Consider the following 14,956-nt stretch of genomic DNA (forward strand, 5'->3'; position numbering starts at 1 on the left):
GTGGTAGCATTATGTGAGGCTGGTTTTGTGGTGTGTGTAGTTGCCTTCTCCTCCTGTCTGGTCTTGCCAGTCCTGAGTTGAGAGAGCTCAGCCTCCAGTTTGGCTAAATAGCTGCATCTCGCAAGTATTTGTGTTATGTGGGAGGAGGAGAGGGTTGTCTGTGTACATGAGGCAGTTATAACATTGCCTCAAGATTCCCAGATTCACCAGCTGGACCGGAGAGGAGATTGACAACTGACCTTTGGACATGCTAGAATAATATTGGGAAATCCTTAATTGAAAACAAGGGCCAGTGGGGAGTGAGGGTGTAGTGCTTTTAATTTTAGTGCTGACTTATATAATTGCTTTAGTGAGCAAGTGCCAGGTAACTTGAGTGCAATGTGATACAAGTAACTAAATGCAAAACGACAAACAGTAACTTTCTTTCAAGTGAAACAAGGAAATAAGTACAGTAAGCAATGCAGATATCACTAGTGATCCACAGAAGCGCTGAGAAGTTTAGGTGAATTAGCTTCCAGGAAATAACAAGCAAACAAACAACAAGTATATAAACAAAGCTAGATTCAGTAGGCCTGGATCTAGTCTATGATAGAGCAAACAAGGTGAACCAATTTCAGTAAGATACAGTTCAAATATTCAGGCACTATAAACCTTTAACCAGAAAATTCCCAGCTCAGAAGGGCAGAGTCCAGCCTCTTCTCCCACAAGAGTGCAGTCCACGAACCTTCTTAATGTAAAATAACTGGCCTGAAGCCCAAGTGCCTAAACCAGAACTAATACACTTGGACACTGGGCTCTCAATCAGCAGTTCCCAACTTAGAAGGATGAAAGCTGCCTGTCCTGCCACCACAGTGCTTGCCACAAACCTTCCTAATGTAAAACAACTGGTCTGAAGCCCAAGTGCTTAATCCAAAAGACTTGAATGATAGCTACACTTTAATCAAGTTACAACCAAGCAGTAATAAATACCATTGAATACTTTAGAGAATGTCTGGATTAGTGCTCAAGTTACACAAACAAAGCTAGATCCAGCAGGCCCGAATCCAGTCTATGCCACAGCAAACAAGGCGCACCAACTTCAGTAAGAAACAGTTCAGATATGCATGCACTATAAGCCTTTAACCAGAAATTCCCAGCTCAGAAGGGCAGAGTCCAGCCTCTCCTCCCACAAGAGTGCAGACCACGAACCCTCTTAATGTAAAATAACTGGCTTGAAAGCCCAAGTGCTTAAACCAGAATTAATACACTTTTAGAATAACAGACACTGAGCCCTCAATCAGCAGTTCTCAACCTAGAAGGATGTAAGCTACCTGTTCTGCCACAACACCAAGAGGTGGCCCCTCTACTGACCTTTCCAACTACCGTCCCACTGCGATCCTATCATCCCTATCAAAGATCTTAGAAAAATGTATCCATCACCAACTCCTCACCTACCTACTATCCAACAACCTACTATCTAAAACCAAACATGTATTTAGACCATCCCATAACACCATCACTACTCTAATTAACTTCTCCAGCACCATAAACTCATACAGGAATCAAGGGAAACTTGTCTCTGCCACCTTCCTAGACTTATCCAAGGCATTTGACACAGTTTCTCACAATAATCTCTTAACCTGCTTCTCCGAACTCACCCTCAATAATCCCAACCTGCACTGGTTTAACAGTTACCTAAGCAACAGCTCACCGTCTGTCAAACGGGTCAACTCCCTATCCCCCCCACTCCCAGTCACATGTGGCATACCCCAAGGCTCAATCCTAGGCCTCCTTCTCTTTAACATATTTACAAACCAACTCCACTTAGCAACCGCAAAATTTGATATTGTCCAATACGCTGACGATAGGACCCTAAACTGCTCGGCCCCAAACATCCATCTTCTACAAAGTAAAGCCCAAGAATCCTTCACCGAGATAGAGAACTGGCTAAACAATTTGTTTAGGTCGGTTTTATTAATGGTAGTTAGAACTGGGGAGGCACAAAGTAATGTTGATGAGATGAGTTCTGGCTATGGCAATTCTAGACTTGGAAGTTAGGAACTGTTTGCTGCTATAGAGGCATCCTAGCTTTCTGTGGACTTGAGATAGTTTGGGATATGTGTTTATTGTATTTAAGTTTTTGATCAATTGTGACGCCTAATAGTTTGGCCTCTGGTACTGGGGTAATGGGGGTGTTGTTAGCTGAGAAGATGGAGAAGGTGGGGTCATTGGGCTTAGTTGGGTGGAACAGCATTAGTTGTGTTTTTTTTTTTGGGTTTAGTATCCACATGCTACAAGATAGCTAGGTTCACAGCCAATGCTAAATCACACTCCCACCACTGCCAATCCCTACATAAACTACACTGGTTAGAATTTCCAAACTTAAAAAGCTACCACCAACTTAACATAGCTCATCAAATTCTATACCATCCTGAGAAAAACCCTGCCCTAACTGGCATTTTAAATTTCTACAACTCCAACAAGGAAATATAATCTAGTAACAAAGCCCTGATTGAAGTTAATCCATGCAAGAACAGCTCTGGAGAATCTCTATTCTCCCATGAGGTCGTAAAAGCATGGAATACCCTCCCTCCTGACCCCAGGTTACAAAATCACACATCCACATTTAAAGACCTCCTCAAATCACACCTTCATGCCAACCCCCTTTGCAACTGCAATGACCCCCACCCCGAATCCCCACCCCACTGTAGGCAGGTTACCCCCCTGAGGCCTCTGATGCATACTTTTCACTGTCATTTTGGTCCACCGATGTACACTGTATATTTTGTAAATATTGTAAATATGTGTTTACTCTGAGAAACTTATGTACATATATTGTTCTTGTGCTATAAGATCTGTGATCACATATCTGTACTATGAGCTTGTATTGCATTTAACTGTTTTGCCTTTTATATGTTAGTATTCTACCACTTGTGATCCTACTCCATTTATTGCATTTAACTGTATTGGCTTCTAAAAATGTCAGCATTTTACTAATTGTTATTCTTTAATAACCATGTATTCACTGTAACATCTTGGAGATTTTCTCCCCAGGACACCGCTGAAAATGGACACTAGCTGTCCAATCGGATTATCCTGGTAAAACAAATGTTAAATAAATAAATAAATGTAACAAGAATGACCCCTCTGATAAATGAGAGACAATGGAATTTTTGTGGATGGAATCAGCTCCTAGATAACCATCCTGAAGAAGCTAACACCTTCCTGGACTTGGCAGATTTAAGATACAATCGGTAAAAAATGGTGTTAAAGTAGAGTTGAAGTCTCTCAGACTTACCTTTCAGGAGTAGGTAATACAGCTACATGAAGAAATGCTACAACTATATGAAAAATATGGGAAGGCAAGTGCATGCTGAAGTTGACAATCATCCACACCAATGAACTGCAACAAAATTTACAGGCTTATGGAGAGCCTGCAGAGCACATTACAAAAACAACATGCTGGATTTTTTCCCCTGAAGGACGTCTGCTACACAATGCACTAATCAGACTTAGATCTTTGAATTGGCAAATACTGAACACCTTTATTCTATTTTAGGCACTGAATGCACATCTGCATTTCCTGGAGCCACTGTCCTAACATTTTTGAGAAGTTTCCAAGCTGACTATTTTTCATCTCAGCATAATTATGCAAACAGACTAGTGAATAAGGCACAGAAAAAAAAAACATGGTCCACTTTCTTAATCACTTTCATCCCAATACAGTTTAACAAAGAATAGTATTGATAATGAAGAGTATACTCCACCTTTCCTACACCATTTTCAATACTCAGCTTTTACTAGAGTGTTATTGGATTTTTTTGTACTAAATCAGAATAATTGAGCAGTACCCCAGCTATGGCTGCCTTCTTCACCCGGAGTTTTCAGTATATTAGAGATCTCATTAAAAGAAAAAAAAAAAACAGGTGCTAAAAACAAGAGGAAGACCGATTTAATCCTACCCAATGTACCTCATAAATTACATCCTCAAGTAAAATAACCATAGGAAATAACCTGGAGAGCTCACCACTTCAAACTTAAAAGTATTGGCCATTATGAGTACAACTACAGATTTTGACCTAAATATAGTGTTTAATGGACGTTATCATACTCCTGAGACAACCTTAATCTCAGCAACATATCAAAAATATCTACTACATGTACACTTTCTTTTTAAAGTTTAAGTAAGTCTTTCTGCACTCAGTTATGTTGCCACCATATTAAAATGTTTGTAGCAAATGATAATTTTGCAGTTTGACCACATTGTGTAAAGTCGATAAACTAAACTGAAAAGTCATTCAAGTTGTAGAAATCCATGAATTTCACTAATGTTGCCATCTTGCAACAGCACTTATCCTGTATGAGGCTGTCCTCCCTACCTCCAGCAGTGCTGCTGGAGTGCCTAAACTACAAGCACCAAGTAATCCTGACAGCATACCACAACCATTGCTTGATGGAGCAGAGAAAGAAATATTCCACTATTATACTGTTTGTAGGGGCAAAAAGAAATACTGCAAATCCGATCAATTTTATCTATACTTCATTGTGCTTATTTAGTCTATCTTCTGAGCCCCACGGGCCAATAACCATCATCCCTCCTCTCAGCCAACCGGCCCATTTGTAACAGTCCCAGTTTCCATGCATGCTTGTCACATAGGCTCATAGGTAGGTACTAGGTTATCGACCCAATGGCCTATACAAGCCTACCCATAACAATTCCCTTGATATTTCTTCCCACAATATTTACTTCCCTGGACCCCTGACTAGCAGGGCGACTGACATGCTCCCCGGGGTGAATTTCCTATCTCCCATCCAATTGTCAAGGTTCCTTTTGAAGAGGGCCAAGGAGGCACTCTGCTTGACATGTATGGGCAGTCTATTCCAGAGTATGGGGAGTCTCTGGGTCAGGAACCTATCCCTCCAGCATGATTTGTTCATTGCGATGACAAGGTTTAGATCCCTGGAGCATGCTGGCTCTGAGGGATTGGGATTTCTTTAAGTGGAGCATGTCCAACAGCTCAGGGTTTGACATGGCCTTGTATGTTAAGCAGAGATCGCCTCTGACTAGGCGATATGCCACAGAGTATAGCTGGAGTTTTCTTTTTAAGATGGTCAGCATAGGGCATCTGCTTTAGGCCCATGATTCTTTTAGTGGGGTATTTCTGCGGCCTTTCCAGCTGTTGCAGATGCCTTGTGAGGTACATACCAAATGGGGTCTTGTACTATATAATGGGTCTAATGAGAGATGAGTACAGTGGGACAATGACCTCCTTTTTTCTGGATGAAAAGCCCTTAGTGACGAGGTGTGCCCCATAGAAGGATTTCCTGACTGTTGTGGCGATGTGGTTATCGAAGGTGAGACCACTGTCCACCTGTGCCCCTAAGTCTCTCATCACACTTTCGGTGTTTAGTGTTCTGCCACATATGTGGTAATTCATGGGTACATGTTTTTTTCCCCAAAGGGGATAACTATACATTTCTTGGCATTAAGCTTGAGCCCATGGCTCTGGCACCAAGCATTTGCTTCTGTAAGGCCCTTTTGTAGAATATCCACATCATTTGGGGATTCAATAACGGCTCCCAGTTTGCAGTCATCTGCGAATTTCATTAGCCAGAGTCCCTTAGTGTAGGCCTGTACTTCAGAAAAGTAGATGCCAAACAAAAGCGGTCCTAAGACTGAACCCTGAGGTACTCCACTTGTCACTTGTCTGGAGCTGGATTTGGAGTCGGCTACTTTTACAGTCTGGGTTCTGTCAGTGAGCCAGTTGGCAGTCCATCGAGTGACGTAGGATCCATCCAAGGAGTTAGTATGCAGTGGGTCTCGGACATACCCTCAACGCATCCTCATGATGCAATCATGTGGCCGATGATTCACTGCAGAGAGTGTGCTCAAAAGCATGCTCCCCTTCCCCAAAGTGAAGCAAGTAGACTTAAGCCACTTCATTCTCCTCCTCCTCCACTCCAAGCACGTGAGCCATTAGTTAAGGTGCCTGGGTTATATTCAGGACTCAATCCATTTATGACAATGGAGTTGACTTTATTGTTCCATCATTTAGCCTAAATAAACAGGGTTGCCACCTTTTCAAATCCTCAGGTGGGACATTTTTTGCAGAAAACCATACACAGAGGCATTGCAAAGGACTGAACTTCATTTTTTTGCCAAAATAAGCTTATTCTTAGAGCATTGCATTTGCTTATGCTGTTTCAGATAATATTCAGTTGTCTCAAATACAAAATAATTGTTTTATGCAAAAAGCAAAGAAAACTTAGGAAATATTTTTGTCCTAAAATCAGGACATTTGCCATTTTTTTAATATTTTTCACAGGACACAACTGCCAAAATAGATCTGTCCATTGCAAAGAGGGCCAGGTGTTAACCCTATAAACAAGATCAAGAAATTGACAAACTGAATTTTTTTCCTAGTATTTGATTACATTTCTTATAAGTTGAGAAATGTACCCTTTCGGCATATCTGGTACTCACTTATCCCCAAAACAGTCAATCACATATCATATTCAAGTACTACTACTAAACTATAATGAAAATCTGTAACATATGAGACCTTTGGGTTTTGCTTGTGTATTTACTGAGGTCTTAAGTGAGTAGATGGACTAATCCAAGTAGAACCTTTTTCAAACACTACTCTCAATTGTCCCTAATTTGGCAAAAAAATCCTATTTTAGGCCCGACTTACCCTGCAAATGATGTCCCTATTTTCAGGCTTAATTTATCCTCATCACATATAATTTTGAAGCAGTCTACTACATAGAAAGCCATACTACCTGACCAACATACTAAAGGCAATAATTTAAAGAGGACACAAATCTTACATTTCCTGTTTTTGAAGCAAGAATAAACAACCTTGTATGATACAATGCTTCAATATTATATTTTCCATCATTTTTGTCACTCCATGATTTTTTAAACTTGTGTTTCTGAGTGGTATCTCACATTTCTATTGGCATGTGATATTCGGTATTCAAATATTATGCTAATTAGATGCTCCGATTTTAGCTGGATATTCCTACTTTTCAAGGGCTTTTGTTCCAATTTTCAATGTCTGCATGTTGAGAGGTATGCTACCTGGGTATATACAATACAAAAATTATAATAAGGATACATGGAAACAGTAGTGGAAAAAACAGATATTGTCAGTTATACACAAAATCTCATATGCAAGTAAACAAAAAGCCAAAACGTGTACAATAATACAGATCAAAAGGCAAATCCCAGTGCTGCAATATAAGACACCTGATACCAAAGGAGAGTTAGATGCAAACACTAATGTTTTAGTGAAAATAGTCAATAAACTGTAGCAAATTATCCTTTTGCTTGCTCACACACACTGACACTCACACATAAGGAAACACTTGGTAGAGTCAACATGTCTCTTGTGACATAGCAATGTCCAAACAGTACTTGCTCCAGTATAAGACAACTCTGCCAGGCCAGAGTAATTTCGTTATCAAAAATATTGAAATAAATACATATAAAAGAAATAATGGATCAGGTTTGAATGCCACAGAGATTTAACATAATATTTTTCTAAGAAAGGGCTGCATAATCCTTAGCAGATGTGTGATGATTGAACTTGAAGCAAACTCCTAAATCTAATTTAACTAAAACAAACAAATTGGCAGCTCACTGAAATTAGGAATGCTATATCCTTAATTAATGGGAAGAGAGAGGGTTTGTCCTATTTGCTTAACTTACATAAGCTCCCATGCCGAAACAGTGTACAACTATAGCCAATAAATTTTGGATGAGACCAACCCTATCAAAGCTGTTAGCACTGCTCTGCACTGTACCCGTTTGTTTCAGGGAGATGAAATCGAACATTCAAATCTATGCTGGGCTGAGCAGAGTTAAGTACTTTGTAAGGAAATGAGTGTACTCCGAACGAAATACTGGTGTAGAAGATGATAGAGCTGAGTAAGATCACACAGTAACAGAGTTTCTACACTTGAACAAGAGGAATAAAGTTATGTTTCTTTCTACAGTAAATTAACATCAGCAACTTTATTATTTCTGAAACTGCGCCCTTACAATTAGCTGCTCTAGTCACAAAATTAACCTACATCCGTACTATTTTCTTTAAAATGCTTTAATTTTAATAAAAAACTTAACGTGTCAGTGTATTAACCGTTCATAGTATTGTTTTAAATTAGGCAGTTTTCATAACTGCTCATCCCAGAATTCTCAAACCTCTTGACTATTTGGGCACTAATGATGTACAAAATAACGGACATTTTCAAAAGTAAGAAACTGAAAAAGCCAATTTTACAACACAGAAAAGTACCGAAGGGGAAAGGGGTGGCGCTACAAAGGGGGTGGGGTTTAACAGGGGGGCGGAAGATGCCGAACATCTTTAACTATCTGGAAGGAAACAAACCTGTGTAAAACTTCTTACCGGAATCTTGGGGAGTCCTTTAGACAGTCTTCGAAATCCAACTTTACTGTCATCTTTGAACAAATGGCAGTGAACGTCGAAGGAGAAGCCGTTAATGGATTTTATCAGAAACTTGGTTATACCTCTACATCTAGAGCCGGGTGCACTTGTTTTGATTCAGGCACCAGCCTCCTTCTAGTACGTTGATTTTAGCATCTGCACGCGCGGTGTGTGGCGCATGGGACTTTTACAGAGTTGTGATTTATTACCCCCGTCATTCCATAGGTTTACGGATCATGGAGCTTGACTTGTTCTCACCGGTGCACTGTACAGCGTGAGTGCTCTTACTGACTCTGCACTGCATGTGGTGCTGCTCGCAAGAGAGAGCCTTTCTGAGACCACATCCCGGAACAGGCCAAACCGCAAGAGTTGCAGCATGATCAGTAACAGCAGCCACACCTGCGGTGTGTTTAGTTGCAAATAGTGCCACCTGCTGAGGGTGTGGGCAGTAACAAAAAGGAGTGAAGCTGTGGTGGATTTATTACACTGCGCTAGTGGTGCAGTAGGGGCGGTGGCGCAGGTTGGGTAGTATACCCAAGAAACGATGTGTTATAATAGTGAATTATACAAATATAATGTACAGGCTGGTCTACAACCAACTCGAATGCAGCAGTGCCTGTTTAGAGAGGGAACTTATCTGTAAAACACTTAAAAATAATAATTGGTAGAGGTTTCTGTACTGTCCGCGAATATAAAAAAATAATTGGTAGAGTTTTCTTCACTGTCCGCGAATATAAAACTATTTTTATTTGTTAAAAAGTATTCAAATGTTTGCAATTAAAAAAAGGTATGGGAATTAACCTAAGTGCGTGAACTTTTAAAATTGTGGTACAACGAGTATGTTTAAAGTACCCGTTACAGTCACTGTACGCAATGCAGTCAAAGTAGGTTCAGTGTAAATTGTGCTTTTATAACGATGTTTTTCTATCTTCCTTTATTTATTGCAGAAACTACGAAACTGAATTTGTATCCTCTTTGGGATTAAAAATATAAAATATTCCAAAACATTGTCCTTATTTCAGAGATGGAGCAGAAAACCTTTTGACGATGAGTTCTCTTGCAAAATATTGTGTGTTAGCCAGTGACGGAACTGTTCTACTTCACCTTTTGAAAGGTGGCAGCCCTACAAATCTATCGAAGACTCCATCCTAGATCTGCAAATTGTAACTTTCAGACTATCGGAAAGTTGTTCAGCAGCATTGTAAATCTCCAAACGGGCACCCGCCCAGAACTTTGCAGGCTGACAGGTGTGCAGTTGATTCATAACTTAGCAAATATGCTGACATTTTTTCTGCCGTGCGGAAAAAAATCCCCCTCTCTCCCCTTGTGTCCTAACCTAGTGACATTCCTGTCAACGCAAAGGGTCAAAGAAAGGAACATTTACGTTATTTACCACTCCTTAAAGCACATAGGAGAAAGAGAAGTGTCTGTAGTAACTTGCTTCACCAACTGTACGGAAAATTCTGTATTTTTTTTGTTATTGGGAATGTGAATAAATACTTAACCAGCTTCAATGGACTTGAAGACAGCAGTCACTGCTGATTTTATATGCGTCGTATCATATAAACCAAAAAGGAAAGTAACAATAGTCTCTTTGAACACAACGGTGGCTGCTAGCCCTAGCTCCGTGAAGCACACTTATTGATATGTATTTCTGTTTTTGTTTATAACTAGACACGTAGCTGTGGCAGAGGACATATATTGGGCAGCTAAATTAATTAAAATACATGTGCATCTATGTGATGATTAGTCACGCCTAAAATTATTTTGCCTAATATGCGTTTATGTTGGAAGGGGAGTTTGTAAGCAGAATCTCGTATTCTTTGACTACAGTCATCTACATGAAGTTGTCTTAATCATTTAATGTAAATTAAAAAAAAATAGCCAGCCAGTTAGAGTAGACAGAACATTCTCTTGTATAATTAGATGCTAAAAGGCCATCGCGGGAGGAGGGCATGAGCAGTATAAGTCTGGAGACTGTCTACTCTCAATGGAGGGCAGAACAATTTGCAAGCCAATACCATTCCATGATAGTGGCTTTTTGGGGGGGGGGGGGGGGGGCATTGTTAGGCAAATGTTGAGAGTGAAAGGCACAACAGATGTTTGTGTAGGTGTATGCATGTTCCCATCTGTAGTATAATTACATCAGGTACCCCAGGGATGCTATGAATTCACGGTTAAAGAATAATTAAAACCCTACATTCATTCCTACAGCATAAATGTAGGATTTCACCTTATTCACACTCTACCACCCAGCTGTTTTCCAGTTGTCTCATAACAGAAATTAGATAAAAGAATTATTGGGTGTAGGCAGTTCTTCTTCCTTCAGCTTTTCACAGTTAGGGTTCGCCACAGCGGATCACCTGTCTGCTCATGACTGGCAATGGAGTTTTATGGAATGTATTATTTATTTATCAAATTTGTTGACCAGGTTGGTCCAGCTGGGCAGGAAAGCCCTTTTTCAGCTGAGGCCCTAGTTGAAAAGCTCCAGATATATGCAAATGTTACAATTAACAAGTACATTAATTGATTACAATTTAGTTGGTCATGACCAAGAAACCGATAAAAGTTGGACAGTTCCCAGGATTCAATAAAATCCCTGTAGAGCCTACACAGAATGTACCGGTGTACATGGCCATGGTTACCCCTCGGCAGCTCACCATGCATATTAATCATAGTGTCCTGCCAAAGCAGATCAAAGTAACATAGACATTGAATCCGTGTAGGCAGTAGTGTAGAGGCTGTCTCGTGGTTGTGGATTGTCCAGTGAATTCCTGGACAGATGTTATGTACAGGATAAGAATCCCTGTAATGTACCCTGCTAGTGTAGAAATGTGTGAATTTTAATATTTTTTTTTTATGCCTGTTGGTGTGGCACGGAGCTCAGCAGTGCCAAGCTATGTTTACCCATGCCAGACATCTAAAAATAGAAAATGGATGTAATTATGTGTTTTTGTCTACATGTTTTTATTTAATTTTTTTTGAATGGTCGTTTGCGCTGCATGATGCTTAACTATGCTAACTACCTTAGTAGTATATTTGAAAGTATACTTGTTTTCTCACTATTCAAGTAGCTAAATAGGTAGAGTAATGACCTAAAGTGTAGTAGGTCCCAGGTTTGAGTCCCCAGCAGTCACGTGTTTTTACATTTATTGCTGTGGAAATGTGTGAGGTGACCTAAAGGGTGGTTTAATTCAAAAACAAAATTGTTACAATTGAAAAAGCTGTGCTGTGCTAAGCACTGCTTAAAAATGGTCAACAGCTATTCCTGTTTGTGCTTTTCTAAAACACGGTTGTGTGAGTTCACTCTATGCTCAACTCAGCTAAGCTGGTTTGCTTGATGCTAAACAATGTGGTGCTTTTTTAATGTTACAGTATGATGTGTAAGGGCGGGAAAACAGTCTACATTAAGGCCGGTAGGCGGGAATTTGGGCACAGAGGTGGGGTGTGCAGGAGTCCAGAGTGTTTGTTGGGACTCCTGGTCCAGAACTACGAACCCCAGCTGTTGCAGGGGAGTTACCAGGGCTCAGAATGTAAAGCTGAAGCCTGGGATGTTGCCAATGCTACTGGTATCCCCCGCGCTGGTGAGCAGTGTCGTCACCACTGTGATGACCTGAAGCAAAGGAATTGGAGAACATTGGACACCTGGATCCAAGAGGGCTAGGGCTGGGCATGCCCCACAGATATACAAGTATGTTTCTTACTGCTTTATTAAAATACAAGTTGAATCCATGGAAACGTGGTATGCGTAATGGTTTGCTTCTCTTCCAGCAGCTGAACGGGCGTGCACTGTCCAGTCTCATGCAGGGTGCCTGGCCAGGATGCACTGTGACTGTGGTAAGTATAGATATTTTCTGATAACTGTAGTGCAATAAACAATAAGCAATAGGGTTTTAAGCAGGATTGTGGTTCTGTATTCACTGCATGTGTGTTCTAATGTCACTGTGGTCAACTGTAAAAATGAAACAAATAAAGAATGCAAAAGTAATTGCCTGATATTGCACAACCCATAATATGGTTCAGGGCTGTCTTCAAGCCACTTTCAGTCAAATAATGCTCTCTGTTCCTCCCACTCCAGGAACAAAGTATATGGGTAAGATAGCCCACATTCTGGGCAGATATCACGTATGTAATTCATAGATTTCAAGGAGCAATAACAATGAAGTGTAAAGCAGGACTGCGGTTTCATAAGTAATGTGTTCAAATAACTTCAGTAGGGCTGTATTCATTGCATGTGTATCCTAATGTCACTGTAGTCAATTGTTACATTAAGTGCACATGTCCCCTCGAGTCACAGTTTTGGGTTCTACTCACATGCCTGCCAACTAAGACATGAGCTGCTGTCTAATCTACTTAATGTACACAAAAATACCTCTCGACTGTCACAATTTTTCACAATGTAATGACAATGCCCAATCTGTCTGTTTCTTGATTAGCAGGTACATTGCATTCCAGGTAATCATTTATTTGCAAATCCATTTACACAATACATTGGTAGTTATGTACGAGCACTGTATGTGAAACAGTTCTATGTAGTTGTGTACCTGCATTTGTTAGTGTTTTGGCCCATACTGTCCCATGCTAACAGCTTGAGAGTTATGTATGTGCAACGTCATCTGTAGAAGAATTGGAGTCATTGTACTCGCAACTGACACGGCAAACCTGTAGAAGTATGTATATTGCTAGTTGTTCCGGTCGTGGCACCGGGGCCCAGCGCATCTGGGTCGTAGCTTGGTGGTGTCCCCTCTGCACTACCTGTGGCATCGGGTAGTTCCACCCCACAGGCTGGAGCTGAACCCCAATCTAGGAGCGGTGGTGGAGGAGGTGGTCTTGTCACCCATGATAAACCACCAGAATTGGTGCGCAGGATGTTCTGAACTTTTGGACGGCACCTGCGCTGGATGGTGGGCATGCTCGCCACCCTGGTGGGGCAGCATCACCCTGGAGCCCAGCCTCCACCACTACCACCACAGGAGCAGTGAAGGAGCAGTGCCAGGAGTCCCATGGGTGGGGGTTGAGTCATGCTGGTCCCTTGTGGAGGCACCTGAGACTGGGATTCCACAACACCCTCCCCATCCAAGGTGTTTACCTCCCTTTTGTGTCACACCACCACACCTCTCTGCTGTCTTGTCTGTCTGCAAAAGCTTCCTCACCTTCCCAAATTACCTCCCCCACACGTACCTACATCCCTTCCCCAACATTCCACCCTCACCCTAAGGAAAAAAAATGAGCATCTGTCCCCAAAAAAGAAATATAGTCCCATACATAGCTCTCCATTTCACACATGTCCACCGGACACATGTAGTTTGGTCCAATTGGATTGACAGTGCACTTGTGTTGTCCTCACCCCTCTCAATCAGGGTGACCATCCAAATTCATCTGCAAATTCTGTCAAAGTGCACAGTTGTTGCTGTACAAGAAATGGATAGCTATGGTTTTCTCCTATACCCTTCCTGCACGTATCTACCTGACTTTCACTATGTTTTTCTCCTGCTTGCACCCCATTTCTCCACTGTCCTATCTCCCCATTTTTCTTTTCTTTAAAGATTTTTTGTGCAGCACATTGCACAGCATCGCTAAGCTCAGGTAAATGGAGCTATATTGATATGTGTTTTAAATGATAATAAACACAAACAAAATAAACACCTGTCCCATATTTTGAACGCAAGACCACCACACCTGCAGACCATTGGATTAACCTGCCATGCCACACAGCTGTTAATTAAAACAGGTGTAAGCAAAACATACTAACTGCAAGGTAATGTCATTAAGCATCTGTAAGCAGAGCTGCACATCGCACCACACCATGCAGACTTGCTGCAAGAGTAATGGAAAAACTGGTAGTGTACCTTGGAGTTTGGTACAGGTCTATACCACTAGAAAGCCAGACACAGAATAATTATATATAAGTGAGGTCTCTTATAGCAGGTAAATGTGCACATTTATCAGCAACATGTAGAAATGCACCTGCTAACACATTAATGGCAAAATACATGTCGAGCTGGGACTCTGGTGGAGAAATACATCCCTATAAAGCTAGGCACATAATGGCTGTAATGGAGGTATGTCGCAGCCTGTATGTGTGCACTTGTATGTTCACAAATACACATCCTTTAACAGTGACTCAGTAGCTCACTCTGTTAAATAGTTTGCAAACAGTAATTTTTGCCACACATTGTCCTGGATTAAAATCCAGTGGTGTATAGCATTTAAATTACATTAATATGAAGTCGTCAATGAATGAGTCATGTACTCATTATCCACACAATGCATTTCAAATGCAAGGTCTGCTTTTCAAGTGATGGAAGTTAAAGCCCTGCAGATAGGAACACACTTGACATATCCCTATATCAACACTATAAAGCGCATAAAATGCAGGGTCATGCATTAATATGCATTCACATATGATTTTAACTTTTGTAATGCAAATGAGGCCCACTAATGTCAGAGTGCAGCACACAGTCATTTCATAATGATATTACAGATTAGGACAGCTGCACAACTAACATACACATATGGAGGACCTG

The 14,956-nt window shown here is 40.9% G+C and overlaps 1 protein-coding gene and 1 long non-coding RNA gene across 2 annotated transcripts in view; one reads left to right on the top strand and one right to left on the bottom strand.

Annotated features, from left to right (window-relative positions):
• ACAP1 (ArfGAP with coiled-coil, ankyrin repeat and PH domains 1) overlaps positions 1-8,501 on the bottom strand; it is a 1,330,515-nt gene extending 1,322,014 nt beyond the window's left edge. Inside the window, exon 1 of the mRNA XM_044077032.1 lies at positions 8,391-8,501. Coding sequence (XP_043932967.1) covers positions 8,391-8,443 — 53 coding nt within the window. The 5' untranslated portion in view covers positions 8,444-8,501. The remainder of the gene's footprint in view (positions 1-8,390) is intronic.
• On the top strand, positions 8,481-9,953 carry LOC122806531. Its single transcript, XR_006365519.1, has 2 exons — positions 8,481-8,567; positions 9,377-9,953. It is a non-coding gene; the product is annotated as an uncharacterized LOC122806531 (long non-coding RNA).
• The last annotated feature ends 5,003 nt before the right edge of the window (positions 9,954-14,956 follow it).

Source organism: Protopterus annectens, chromosome 7.part0 (assembly GCF_019279795.1).
Source record: "Protopterus annectens isolate FY-2018-M chromosome 7.part0, PAN1.0, whole genome shotgun sequence".
NCBI lineage: Eukaryota > Metazoa > Chordata > Ceratodontiformes > Protopteridae > Protopterus > Protopterus annectens.